The sequence below is a fragment of the Aspergillus campestris genome (assembly GCF_002847485.1).
Source record: "Aspergillus campestris IBT 28561 chromosome Unknown P168scaffold_8, whole genome shotgun sequence".
Taxonomy (NCBI): Eukaryota; Fungi; Ascomycota; class Eurotiomycetes; order Eurotiales; family Aspergillaceae; genus Aspergillus; species Aspergillus campestris.
Window position 1 is genome coordinate 105,227 of NW_020194343.1, and position 14,652 is coordinate 119,878.

The window sequence follows — 14,652 nt, forward strand, 5'->3', positions numbered from 1 at the left end:
CTATCCTATCCGTCCTCTATACTATACTCCAGTCTATCCTACTGTACTACTACTCCGTACTTTGCGGGGTGATCCCGCCCCCAGTCTCACATCGACAGCCCGTTACATGGAAAGTATTAGCAACTTGGCAAAGCCAACTTACCCAGTAACAAGTAAGGGATATTACCATATTCCAAGTTCCCATTATTAAAATAACTCATTCTGTAACCCGGGGATAATTTCCCATTACCCCATGGAAACCCTCATCCGCAACGCATCGAAGACCATCGAAGGCGGGGGGGGTCTAGCCCCGCATGAAATTTTTCAACGCAACGCAGGGCTTCCAATCGCGCGGTGTTAATATGCCCCCCCCTGCCCCAGGGCCTTTTCCCCCAACAACCCAACCAGCACCGCCGATGGGGGTCCACATATCCACCTCAAGGTACCCTACAATAAGTTACTGTACTGTACGTCCAAACAAGTCCAAATCAAACAGTCAATAGTCTAGTCAAGGGTCCGCCCCCCCGTATGAGGTAATCGAAACCCGGCCCGCTCGCCGACGGCTTAGCCATTTCTCCAACGTCGTTCGTCAAAGCGTCCGAGGCGGTCGGTGGGCTTCGGTGTCTTGTCTCTGATTCGGTAATGGGTCGGTAATCGATCGGGTTCTTTCAGTTGGTCGGAACGCCTTTCAATTTGTCTGGGGTAGGGTAGGTAGAGTAGGGGCGGGTGCACATTCCTGCAGGCACGGGTAGGATAGACCTGGAGATCACAGCATTGAGGGTCTATATTACTGGGTGAGATTGACAACGCCATTTGCTGCCTGGATGGCCTCATGATTTATTACCATGGTTGGATGGATAGGTGGTATCAGCTTGCGTGATTTGAGTATGGTGGTTTACATTCGTAGTCATTGACCACGTCGTATGCCTTGTTTATATTTTGCTTTATTTTTCCTTTATGAGGAAAAAGTTGCATGCACTATAATTCAGATAACTATCTACTCCCTACCAATCAGCTTTGAGGCTGAATTACTCAAACAGGTCAAAGATGCCAGACCATGTGAGTATCAGGACTGCACAAACCAGACTGCCACACACAGATGTAATGTAGATAGCTATAGTTATACGTAAGTGGGTAGCACCCTAGATGCCCACGAACGCATGATTATACACAAAAGCAAGAATAAACGACAGGTCATATCATGCAGACTTGATAACGAACGCCCTGAGCGAATCAACACATTGCTGCGCTCTATGCGGTAGATGATAAATTAATTGATAGCATGAATAGCATACGTTGAATAATTGAATAAACTGGATAGAAGATAATCTCACTTGGTACTTGTCAAGATATAGCTCGATAGAAGATCAAGGATGTCAAAATCCCTCAGCGGACAAAACCACGTGTTGAGGTGTTTATCTCGATATATATATATCTACCCCGGTACGGAGTACTAAGTAGTAAGTTGACCTGAGCCGTTTTGCTGCATCCCTGTTAGGTTACTTGTCTCACCGCATATCGTGCCAGATGTTTTGAGAACAGCGGTCTACAAATATTGTTGTTGATTGGACTTGCTCTTTATATGATGTTAGCATTCTTATGCTACACAGGAGAGTGCTAAGCGAAGGGATTATCAATTCTACCTAGCATTATTACTGTGATGATAAGCTTTCTTATGAGATGATGTTCTGATATACCCAGGGAGGGAAAGAAAATGTCCAACCGTTTCAAAAGATAATAGATGGGGGAACAAAGCAAGAAAAGACAAGGAAGCAACTAAAACCGGGCACGGGGTTTGATATGCAGAGAGCATTGTCACCCAGTCCTAGATCACTTACCAAGATATAGTGAAACTCATCAATTGCCGCATATATTACATTCTATACTGACGAACGACGATCTGTTAGCTTCACAGGGGATATACATATCTCTAGGTACCTGGTATAGGTACTAGGACGGCAGTCTAGAACTAGAACACCCACCAATTGGTGCCACCGACTTAGACCCAGACCTCAATCAACGCACCGTGATTCGAATAAGTCCGAGCACGTCCCAACAAGCGAAATGCAACAAGTGAAATTGTCAGTCTTAAATCTAGCGCAATGAGGATACCCTTGGACACCAGCTATCAAGTCAACCATCGCCTGACTTTCACTGGGCGGTGATTGCTCCCTCGTGACCTGCGCCAACTGGCGGTCAAGTAGTCGTTCTGTGTATTTCTGAAATGATAGATTCCAAAAGCTAGATAGAATCAAAGGCAACAGCATGATAAAGTACGAGCAAGGATAACACATCCGGGTGATCGATCCACCCACTGCTCTTCAATACGATCTACCCCACCCCACTGCCCCGGTACTTTAGATATGTCCTGATAGGGCCAAGCATCGCATATCCCTGCATCCCGATGGGTCTGATAACAGCTCGATAAAGCGATAAGCGATCAGTCAGAATGCGAAGGATCAGGGGGAAGCACAGCCCAGCAAGAATCCGATTCTGCTGTCTGACCCACAAACTATGCAAGATAGTCTAGATCCCAACCGTCCGGAAAGATGGCGTCCCCACCTGAAGAAATGATGTAGAGTCGTCAACGTCCGACTGGATCAATGGGGCAAATAGTGGCGTAGGAGTTGACGAAAAGCCTCCTGATTGAGACATGGCAGATGGTCAAGACAGAGGATGGAACAAATCCGGTATCCTCCCGAGTGAATATATTCTTCTTCTCCTTTTCCGCATCCTCTTGATGGCGTGATGGAGGATCTAGGAAATACTGGAATGGCCCCAAGATCCTTGGGAGGGATTATCCAGTGAAGACCTCATCGGACGCGCAGGGTACGGCTTGTTTCTCGGCTTTTACCGAAACAACCTAATCCGTATCAGGTTACTCTAAACATAAGTGACTGAGCCTAGGTACTCAGGGCTCAGTGCATACTACTCCGTACCTAGAGACATATACGTACTGCCTACCCACTACCTAGTGGCGTAGCTGTCTTGCAGCATTCCATGTATGTGATGTACTGCAAAAGCTCTAGATCTCCCTATTAGTCCCAGGAAATGAACCGCCTGCATTTCAACAAGCGGGTGACGGACCGTTTGTCAAGCTCTGAGTACATATATAACGGTCATACTTGGATGTATCAATCTAAGGTTTCATAGGAAAAGTCATGACTGGTTGAAAACGGGAAGAAAGCGACAGGTGTTATAGAAAGATAGCAGCGTTGGCGTTGGCGTTGGTAAGTCTCTGCGGTTTACTTGCCTCAAACTAGTCACTTTTGTCGTGTTTCACAGTGGAGGGAGATTGATCTTTCTCGTATTCTCCTATTATTCGCAGTGTCGCAAGCAAACCCATACCTCGTCTGTAGTAATACAACTACATGGTAAAACCGCATCAACCCTTGAGTCACTCGAAGAGAAGCTTGAGACTTGGATCATGAACGGTTTCTGAGAACCCGCATTCAAAGTCCGACATTTCATCATCTTTGGTCAGAATTAGCCTGGCTGAGCTAGCTTTGCGCATCCTCTCCCTGAACGAGTAAACCATTTTGTGATATCAAGTAACTAGATTATTTGCTATCCTTATCTATCTACTTGACCCAGTCTGTTGCCTTGATCAGCTAGGTCAGTAGTTCTCAACTAAGGGCATGCCATAACGACAGGTTCATGGCTCGATCCCTAAGAATCCAAGTATATCCATAGCTTGCTCTATAAGTGCAAGTAGATATGATATTCCATATACTAATATCTGGTAAGTGGTAAATACACTGCCCCCACATAGCGGGCAAATAAAACACCTCTAGAAGCTCTTATCTTCTACAGCTCTAATGGATCTGCGGCCATATTTCTCAAAAAGACCTATTGATTTCGTCTAGTATATCCTAGAACTGATCCATCTGATCTGATTGGTAGGTGCCTCTCTGACATTGGCAACCAACAGTATAAAAACCACTCTGATCTAGTTTGTGATGTATCTTATAACGGTCATTTGTAGAGATGTGATATCCTAGTGGGGATGCGTACTTTGGCTCTGACTAGTATATTTTATGGAAGTTCGGTGTTGGACTCGCGGTATACGTACTCTTCGGAGCGCGAGTATAGTAATATCACAGATAAGTGCAGCTTTGAGAATAGTAGCCTCCGTGGTATACCGGGCAGATGATCCTAGTATTTCTGAGCTAGTACTGCACAAAGGACGATTGCAGAGCGTGAGATCCAATAAGTATGGAAGCGCAGGGTTGGAAATACATAGCACAATATTATGCAGAAATCAAGAGACGAATGCTACAAGGGGTCTCTATGATTTACTGCTGAGCTGAAGTATATGTCAGGGAATCTCCATCCTCCGGAGGGAGATTGTCATTGACATTTACCCGTAGAACTGTACTGTACTACCTAGTGTAGCTCCTTTTTAGCCATGGAGCAGAGGGCCAAGGACGGTTTCAGCCGTAATTTAGAGATCAGATTTCACAGGACCTAAAGCTGGCTGCTTCCTGCCGAAGGGGTAAACGGGACCATGTGATACTGATTAATTTATATCATAAACAAACAAACAAAGAATAAGAAAGAAAGAGATATATAGGGGGATCACAAATCAAACATAAAACGAGGAAAATAATAAAATAAATCAAGAAAAGAAAAGAAAAGAATGACCGGATATTAATGACGGACATCCGGGGAGTCTACTGAGTCTAGCCACTGTAGCCACTGATCCCCGACAGTCTGGTTAGCCCCGGAGGATCGCCCCATACAGCAATGCCGAGGATCAAAGGGGAGAATAAACAAATAGATAAAAAAATACAACAACATAAATAAATAAATCAGACAAAATTGAAACTCAAAGGAAGGTTAAAATGGAGTCAGTTCAAGTAAGTCAAGAAGAATAAAATATCAGTCAAGAGAATAAATAGATAAACAAGACCCCGGAATTGCGGGTGGCACCCCTGTAGAACTGAAAACAGCCACACCAGCCATCCTCCCTCCTGGATATTGATTAGATTGTTGAGGCCGGTATTGAGAGGTAAATAAGTAAGGCATTATTTAATACCCTCCTGGGGTACTTTTGTCCGATCCAACAGATGATCAAAGGTCCTTGAATACTCCGACAGGTTGAGTTCTTGATTCTTGATCCATCCAGATACCAAGAACCAGATGATTTCAGTTCCTGGGAATCCAAAATATTCTGAATATCTCCCTATCAACCTATCCAACCTAGGGACCTGAATGATACGTACAACCCCTTCTCTCCTCTCCCCTTGACGGATTCCCTGCCCTTTCCGCCTCCCCCCACAATCCGAACCCCATAAACACGTACGTTTCCCCATAATATCCATGATTCATTGATCATTCCACAACGCCCCGTTCCTTTAGCCCCCTCCCTATCCCCGAATTGATGGATCCCTTCGGTTCTTCGCCGGTTCTTCGCCTCTCCCCCCCCACCGGGACTTACTTCCCCAGTTCCCGCACTTCCGTTCCGTCGTCGTGGCAAGCATGCAACACAAACCCACACTAGTCGGTGCACACTCCGCCTCGTCCTGGATACCCGACAAAGTGCTGAAGTGAGGAGACGGAGCGAGGCGTTGGAGTTAGGGATTTTAGTCAAGGAGACGATCGCTCCTCCTGGGAACTATTGGTTCATCGTCCGTCTGGCACAAAAGGGATGGAAAGCATCGCTGGCAGTGGAATTGATCTTCTCATTCGGCCATTGCTTGATTTGGATCCTTGATTGATTTTTCGGTCTCGATTTTATTATTTGTTTATCAGCACCGTCGACCGCCGGATAAAAAGAGTCGTGGCCCTCGATCCTGCTATATAGCCAACTGTCTCTGCCCGAGATCACTTCCTTCTCCGTCACACCTGATTTCTCTTTGATTATTTTATTTGATCCTATTTTTTTTCTTTGATTGACAACAAATCATCCATTTCTGCCTATCGGAGTTACCACTGACGACCGCCACTACTCACTTCTTCCATACTTATTTTAAGCCAGGACACTCTGGCCCCCGTACACCCACCCCCTTCCCCTACACCGTATTTTGAAACCGACCCCAGCGCATTACTTGGGCGGCCTCATAAATCCCTCGTTTGTCCTCTGTCGACCGGTTCTTATCTTTCTTGTTTTTTTTTTTTCACGCCCGTACCGAAGATATCATCGTGCCGTGTCTCCTTGCCAGCCGGTTACCGTGGATGACAGCCGTCTCCCATTACATCACAGCATTGACAGAAAATTGATTTCAAACTGAAAAGTGAGTCGTTCTAGATTTGCGATCAAAATAATATGCCGGAATTACATCATCCCCATGCCGTTCCCTGCGTTTGCTGCGGAAGGCTCTTGTTCGGGGGCTTCCGGAGCCTTGTATATCGGAGCCCTACCTAGTACCTACATCATACTATGCGGCAACCATGACGGGAGTGTATAAGAATGAACTAACCAACCAAGCTTTCAGACTCTCGATATTTTCAAAAGATCTCCTCTCCTCCTTTGGCAGACTCTATCGCCTTCCCAAATTGTCTTAGGACTTTTGGTCTCGCCACCCTTACCTACTCTCAACCATCAACTATACTCCTAATCCATAATCAACCTCCAAACAAGCACAATGGCCACCCCAGTCGCCGCCCCTCGTCGCAGTCCTCCGACGATCATGACACCCTCCACCTTCACACAAGACATCTCCCGCGCCATCATGGCCTCCAGTCAAGTCCCCAAGTCCATCAACCTCGAACTCAACCCCCAAGCAAACCTGGAGTTCCCACCACCACCCCCGCCTCCGTCTCCTGTTGAATCGCAAGGCGCAACATCATTCTGGGGACCGACGATAGACGCCAAACGGGCTTGAATTTGGAATACGTCTTGTTTTCAGTGACTTGGTCCGACAAGACAGACAAGTCTGATAGCGCCCTCCTTTGCTTGATCTTCGTTTGGCCACTTGGGTTCTCGTTTTTTACTACAGATGGATATGGGGTTCTTGTTTCTTTCTAGTTGTTTTTCTCTCTCTTTAGCGATGTGTCCATTCCAGTCGGTCTGCGCGTTTGTTTCATGGGTTTGTTTGTTTGTCTTGATACAGTATGGGAAATGGAAGGAAAGGAAAGGACAGGCAAGGGAAGGAAAATCGGAAGAAGGAAAAGCAAATGTCATGGAATGGGTTTGTTTTTTACTCTTAATGGGATACGGTATTAGATTATACGCTTTCACACCTACACTTACACTGACACTCACACCAATAACACCAATAACAAGCTAATCAATATCTGCTAACTTGACTTTTTCTTTCTATTTCGAACTATCATGACATGACATGACATGTCTGCTTCGCGCACCGCGAGAGATCATCATTGGATAACTATCGATATGACAGGTTTAGAGGAGCGTTTGCCACCTATTGGGAGTAAAAGAAAAGAAGCAAGCCAAGCTAAGCTAAGCTAATATCTCTCCCACAGCCTCAAGCCAAGCTTCATTCACGCCAGGAGACATGAGGCTCAGCAAAGTGAGTCACCTAAAAACCACCAAACCATGACGCCATCCCATGGGCAGGCAAAAGAACGAACGGACGAACGAACGAAACCGGTTCCGTCAAGTTCGGTGGGGTCAGCTATCAGGCTGAGAAAACAAAACAACGGAAGCCTAGACTAGACCACTACACTCCCGTGGAAATGAATCTCGCATGCGAAACGAGGCCCGAGGTGTTTGTTAGGCGCGCGGGCGCGCGGGCGGACGATACGCGGCGATATGCTAATACCTAGCTAGCAGCAGCTAATCAGGCGGGCTGTTCTGAACATCCTCGGTTCGGCGGATATTGTCACGTGATAAATACGACCGGGTGGCGATAATCGGCGATTGGCCCTGATGCTGGGAGTAAAGCCGACGGACGGAGAACCGGAGCGGAGGCATTTCCAGTGAGTTCAAGGAAAATCTAGAATTGCCATATGTCCGAGTAACGGCGAATACGGGCCACGGGTGAAGGGCTAGGCTAGATTCAACGCTCTGGAGGCGCGTCTTCATCAGCCTCTCGGCTTCCCATCTGCGCGTAGAGATGTTCTAGTTGCGCGATAGCGTCGGTGTTCCCTTGTGTGGCGGCATCGTTGAGCCGAGAGATCTCCGCTAGCTGCTCGTCTGTCTGCACCCAGCCTCGGAAGCGGTCTTCCAGGTTCTGCGTGCGCTTGAGGCTGAAGACTTTGCGCACGGGGTCCGTCTCGCCCTTGGCTTGCTTGAGGCTGATCAGGCGATCTAGGAATCGCGCTTGGTTGGTATTGGTGCTTGCGGGACCTGTTCGGCGCGTGGGAGGCAGCCCGGGTGTTGATGCGCCGCCGGTGACGCCGTCTGCGGATGAGGTGGTGGATGGATCGGCGGGGATGGATCCTGCTGGGCCGGCGCTGGAGATGAGGTTCGCTTTGCGGCCGAGGATCTTGACGCTGTTGGCGGCGAGGAGGTCGAAGTCTTTGGTGTGTTTGAGCGGGGTGATCTGGGCTGCTCGGGGCTCTGAATCTGGTTCTGGCTCGGGCTCCGGTGCGGGCGCAGGCTCGGGTTGGGTGAAGAGTAGCTCTGTGCCTATCTGGTCGGCCCAGGAGCAGCTGAAGATTTGGTTCTGGTAGGAAACGATGGGGTTGCGCGTGTGTAGACCGAGGATCTGTACTCGTTCTGCGGGGGTCTGGTCCACTTCGGTGCTTGCTAGGGTGGACTCGTTCTCGTCGGCTTGCGGGGGTAGAGCTGATGCGGAGGAGGATTGCGCGGGGGTGGAGGTTGAGGAGGTCGGGTCGTGCCTTTTGCGCGGTGGCCGAATGGGCCCGTTGTGAGAGGTGAGGTCTAGGTTGAGGTAGAAGGTCTGTTGGGGGAAATTCACGGGTCAGCTGGACTGTCGTAGAATTTTTGGTCTATCATGTAATTCTTTTGGCGAGCTTTACCTCAGTCTCTTGTTCGTCGTATTCATATTCATACTCGTAGTCCGAATCCAGATCCTGGTCATACTGCAGGTGAGTGTCCGCTAGCAAGGCCGGATCCAGCACCGACGCTGGCTCTGGATGCGCCTGCATGGTCAGAGCAGGTTGCTAGCTGTTTATAATTCCATGAAATTTCTGGCAGAATACATGCAATTGATCGGTCGTAGTGAGTGATATATCCTGAAGATAATGTAGAAGGATAAGGTGAGTAAAGTAAGCTGTGAAAAGTCATATACTGGGATGCGGCAATGCGACAAGCTTGATCCACACGCGCCAAGACCGATGGACACCTGAATCCCGCCTCAGGCAAACCTTCCATATTGAGGCGGTGACGGGCTGCAGATCAGTGGGTTCTGATTGGCCCGAGCGTATCGGGATGATTCGCGTCTGCTGACATAATCCATACTAACTATAGGATTCGATCTGATCAACCTCACTCCATCCGTCGTCATCTTCCCCACTTCTCCATTCCTCCTCATTCCGTCATTACATCTGAAGAGGGAACAAAGGAGAGGGAAAGAGAGACCTCACAGACCCCCCTTGGCATCCGGTCTCTCAACTGGAATGATGACCGAGTCCCCCGCTCTCTTGGTACGGTGATGGTTCCACGGTCGAAACGACTTAACAGACGCCCCCTCATCCGACCTGATCCACTTCTGACTGACTCCGCATCCAATAGGTACCGACCACAGTCCATTGTTCTGTCTCAGGTACGACAACTGTGGGCTTACTGACCGACATCACATCAGCCTTACCACCGCCTCTCTCTTCCGGCATTTTCTCTCTTTCTCTCTCTCTGTTTCTCCCTCTCTCCCCGCCTTTTTAGTGGGAACTGACGGCGGTGATGGTGGTGATACCATAACTAAATCAATACCACCTCAACCTTCCGCATATCAATCCTCTATCAAGACCACCAGCTCGTCCCTCTTTCGATCTCATCTATCGTCGGACCCATTTTTATGGTCTACTCCATACTTGAGAAGGTCATTGTTCGACTTATCATCCATACCCCCCATCAGCCAGCCTGAGTGAGTTCTCTCTTTTCTTTTCCTGGTGATTTGGAATCCTTCATCTTGGGCCATGAAAGAGTTGTGGTCGCCGTTCATTTGACAATTCTGTTCTCTGCCTTTTGCGTGCCCTGCTAGAACTGTCATGGGGCATGAATGATTGAAATTACCTCCGCTTTCTAATCCTTGGCCCCATGCTTCATTCTTATCTCTCCACTACGTCGGTGACCCCGTGTCTTTGGTACATACATAATTGGCCACCCGGCAGTGGGCGGAAGCCAAGTCAGAAGAATGGGCCACGGCTGATCGCCGCTCGTTCTGGATGCTCTGTCAAGATGCATCCGTCGACTTCCATTCCGTTTTCTACACCTCCCTTCTTGCATTTCATTCCAACTCATCAAAACTGGACCTTGGCAGACTATCTTGCCTCCTTGTGGTCTCTTGAGAAATCATTCCTTATTATTTTTTATTTTTTACTATTTAATGCTTGTTCTGATTTGGACTCTTCCTTCCCAATTATCCACTATCTCGACACTTCCTAAACCACATCCGTCTTTCCCGGTCTCACCTTCTTTCCTGCCCAGTCATCTGTCACATAACCCCCTGTATCCTTCATTGTAATTAGTCTTTTTCTCCCTTTTTTTATGGTTTTCTTTTTTTCTTTCAGTCTAGTCCAGTGTCAATGGCTCGTGTCGCCCCCTCCTTCCCCCACTCATAGAGTTCGTTGCTGGACTCGGTAACCGTGCTGTTCCCACAGCTGTTCTCGACCACTGCTGACGGGACAATGCCTTCGTGCGTGCTTCCCTTATTATAGTGTGGCCTCCTCCTCTGCTTCCGGGCCTGGCTGCCCGATGGTCTCGCTTTTCTTGCTATCTCTTTCCCTTGTTTTTATACCTTGTATTCTGTAATCCCGTTCCTCGATCCCATGCTCCGGGTCCTTTGCTCTTCATCCCTTCCGCGGAGTCCTCCTTGACAATCCCCATTGTCTCTCGGCCTGACGGTGGTACCCCGACCGGGAAGATTGTCATCGCTACCGCCGACTCCGCCACGCTTCCCGCGGCGACCAAGGAGGTCGAACGGCCCGGTCATCCCCAGTCACCGTCCGACTCCGCCCTCGCGGCTCATCCCAGTCTTGGACAGCAGATGGTGCAAAAGGCCACCGCCGCCATCGTCATTCTCTCGTCGCTGATTGCGTATGTCACCGTCAACAGTGCGGTCCGCGCCGTCAACCCGCGCGCGTTTGTCTGGTCGGCCGAAGACAACGACGAGAAGCACTGGATCGCGTCCTCCCCCTCCTGGCTGGACCGGAAAGCTTGTCGCTGGCTCGGCCTTTGTGGGACCGCTCATTTCCACCCCGCTGGTCCCCGTTTCGGCCAGCGGGGTCCCCCCTCAGCGGATGAGGAAGAAGACGCTGAGCCGTGGCGATCGTATTGGTGGAATGGGACAGACGCTGTCGACGAGACGTGGGACGAGGCGGAACGCTCCCGTCGCCTCATCCCCGACTATGTCTTCCGGTATGCGCCTCTCGTCCACCTGTTCTCGGACGAGCAATTCTGGCCGGGCGATATCGCGGAGCATCTCTACCACGTCACCCCGACGCTGAACTATACTCCCATTCAGTCCCAAGAGCAGCACCCCTCTCTGGAGGACCTGGATGAGTTGAACCAGTGGCAGGATGGGCATCCTGTGTTCCTGACCAGCAATGACAACGTGGAGGACCGTCCTCCCTGGATGGAAGGCGAGAAGAATATCCCAAGAAGCCCCAGCGGTGATGTCGAACAATCTTGGGCGGATTGGGATGGCCGCGTTGACGGGGGAATCCCGGACGATACCCCTGAGGAGCGGGCGAAATGGTATGACGCGGCACAACTAGCGGACGAGGACCTCGACGGCATGTCCCCGGATGCGCTTGGCTACCCCCAGCCAGAAGACATCCTCAATTTCAAAGATGACGAGATTGTGCGTGATGAGCTTCGAAAGCGGTATGGCGGGGAACCAATTCACGCCGAGACGTCCAAGGGCCGCAGTGATGCACCGGCCATCCTGCTGGTGATGGACAAGGGAAGCGGCATCATCGATGCCTTCTGGTTCTTTTTCTACAGCTTCAATCTCGGGAATGTGGTCCTGAACGTACGGTTTGGAAACCACATTGGGGACTGGGAGCACTGTCTGGTCCGATTCCACCACGGAAAGCCCAAGGCACTCTTCTTCAGCGCACACTCGGCAGGGGAGGCGTACAGCTACGAAGCCGTTGAGAAGATCGGCGAACGGGTAAGCCCACCCCCCCTCCCCACTCACCCGGACCACGTTCGGGAAGTGCTAACCGTGATCGATTGCAGCCGGTCATCTACTCCGCCGCGGGGACCCATGCCATGTATGCCACCCCAGGCATCCACTCCTACATCTTGCCCTGGGGGCTACTCCACGACCGGACCGATCGTGGGCCGCTGTGGGATCCCCTTCTGAATTCCCACTCGTACACGTATGACTTTGGCGAAGATGACTTGCGCGCTTCCACGGCCACCCCGTCTTCCCCGACGGGATGGTTCTACTTCCAAGGCCACTGGGGTGATAAGTTCTACCCGCTTGGTGACGAGCGACAATATCGGTTCGCAGGACAGTACCATTACGTGAATGGGCCCGTGGGGCCCCGGTTCAAGCACCTCAATCGTCGCAGGGTCTGCCAGGGACCGGATACGAGTCCATGCGTGATCAAGGATTATGTTGGGGAGCATAAACGGGCCAAGCGTTGGGTCAACCCTGACCCCGCAGAATACCTCTCATAGAGAGGGTAACGTGTCTTACGATATTCTTAGACCGCATGCTGCAGTTCTAATTCCAGTACGCCGCCGTCATACCCTTCCTAAATTTGTCGGGCCCCGTCTGGTATTATTCCCTTTGGCTGGCCTACTTTCATGGGACTGGATCTTCTGTTTTGGCTTGCTTCCTGGTGCTATTTTTATGTCGGGTATACCCCATGAGCTTTTGTTTTTCTTTTTTCTTTCTTACTGCTCTATCCTTTCTTCCATTCTTATCGCCTAGATGGCTAGTTGGTTGGGAGGTTGTTGAGAACGAACGGCTATGACGGAAACGTGTTACATGATCAATACTGAGTGCAGGGTGATGGAAAGAGCTTTCTCCACTAGATGAGTGCTCTTGGGAATGTCGGGGGAGTTCGCGCTTCTCTCGCCCCACCTGGTAGGAAGGCAATGATGGCGTTGTGGAGCTACGGTGCTAAATGTGAAGACTTGAATAATGATTTTGGGTAAATACGTTAGTGCGTGAGGTTCTCGGTCTACGGTACCTTTAGATGTCCAATCCTGTAGCAGATCCAATTCTCGTAGTATAACAAGCCTGGATGGATTAGAGTGACATCGCAGCTAAACGTGGAGTTTAGATAGCATTGTACATGGCGATGGCGACCCACCTATGCAAATCCGCCCCAACCACATTCGTTTCCCACCAGGAGGCTCAAGCCAAAACTCCCTCAACCCCATCTTTCCAGAGACCGGCGCTTCTACCAGCCATAATTAGTTACGAAGTGAGCAAACACATTAGTGAACATCCACTCACTCCCTTCCACGCCACCTGGGAATCTCTCGAGTTAGCTGAAGGATCTCTAGAAAGGGTTATATATTATACACTATTGGATTAGTATATACGCATTTTCCTACATAGGTACTGTAGCTACTATTGACTATCTACCAAGAGTCGAAGAGCATAGTAGGTAGGTGGGTAGGTAGGTACCCAGGTAGATAGATAGGTAGACAGACTAGTTGGAAATGAGAACCACCTCAAGAATTACAAAGTCGAATTCGAAGATCTAACTAAACCAGAGACTAAAGAAAGAAAGAAAGAATGAATGAATGAGAATTGAACTACCAGTTGAATTGAATTGAATTGATTGATTGATTACATTCGTTTCACACCAGTAACTAACTAACTTGACGGAAGGGGTGATGGAAGGGGCCGGGGCAGGATGAACATGAATAAGATAAGGAAGGGAAGTCAGAAAGAAACAAGAAAGAAGAAAGAAAGAACGTTGGGCATATCGATAGACAGCTGAGCGGGGGGAATATGGTAAACATTAGAAGAGAGATAAGAAGATTATTGAGAGTGGAAGGAGATGAAGATAGAATAAAATATGTTGGGGGTCTGGAGTTTGGATCAGACAGGCAGAAGATGATAAAAAAGAGGAAGAAGAGAAATAAGAGAAGGAAAAAAGCAGGTCGAACTGCAAATTGAACTGCCTCAACAGACTCAAGATAGACTCCCCGTAGTTAATAAATATCAAGTAAACAAGCAGGCAGATAAACACATAAACAAGACTTCCATGGGAATAATAAGGTGATATCGAAGCGCAGGAAACCGAGACAATGGGAGAATAAAAAACAAAGCAGCAATCAACCGGTCAGGATTAGAAACTCCCAGATAGACACAATGAACGCCGAATCCAACAGGCTAGAAAAGCGCACGCGGTGGGTTCGGAAGGAGGCTGAACACCACATACGCACGCGCAGAGAGAGAGGGAGAGGGAGGGAGGGAGAGAGAGCATGACGCGAAGGATAGAGAGAGAGAGAAAGAGAGGAAGAAGAGAAAGACAAGGCCAGCCAGAGAAAAAACGCCAACTAAAAGAAACCAACCACCCACATAAACAACCCAGGGAACAACCAGGGAACAAGACACCAGGCCCCATGTCCACCAGATCACCCCCATCCCAGAAACGCCTTATCCTCAACCA

General features: G+C 49.2%; 3 protein-coding genes across 3 annotated transcripts; 2 read left to right on the plus strand and 1 right to left on the minus strand.

Annotated features, from left to right (window-relative positions):
- Window positions 1–6,566: 6,566 nt before the first annotated feature.
- P168DRAFT_319470 (uncharacterized protein) lies at window positions 6,567–7,774 on the plus strand (the record flags this gene model as incomplete). Its single annotated transcript, XM_024840280.1, has 2 exons — window positions 6,567–6,746; window positions 7,715–7,774. 2 exons carry the CDS (start codon window positions 6,567–6,569, stop codon window positions 7,772–7,774), a joined length of 240 nt encoding a protein of 79 aa, XP_024691520.1.
- A 169-nt stretch (window positions 7,775–7,943) lies between these two features.
- On the minus strand, window positions 7,944–8,997 carry P168DRAFT_319471 (TFIIIC subunit 6 family protein; the record flags this gene model as incomplete). The annotated part of the gene is made up of 2 exons (XM_024840281.1): window positions 7,944–8,789; window positions 8,869–8,997. 2 exons carry the CDS (start codon window positions 8,995–8,997, stop codon window positions 7,944–7,946), a joined length of 975 nt encoding a protein of 324 aa, XP_024691521.1.
- A 2,057-nt stretch (window positions 8,998–11,054) lies between these two features.
- On the plus strand, window positions 11,055–12,697 carry P168DRAFT_297850 (uncharacterized protein; the record flags this gene model as incomplete). Its single annotated transcript, XM_024838209.1, has 2 exons — window positions 11,055–12,182; window positions 12,251–12,697. The coding sequence occupies 2 exons, from the start codon at window positions 11,055–11,057 to the stop codon at window positions 12,695–12,697; spliced, it is 1,575 nt and encodes a 524-aa protein (XP_024691522.1).
- Between the last annotated feature and the right edge of the window lie 1,955 nt (window positions 12,698–14,652).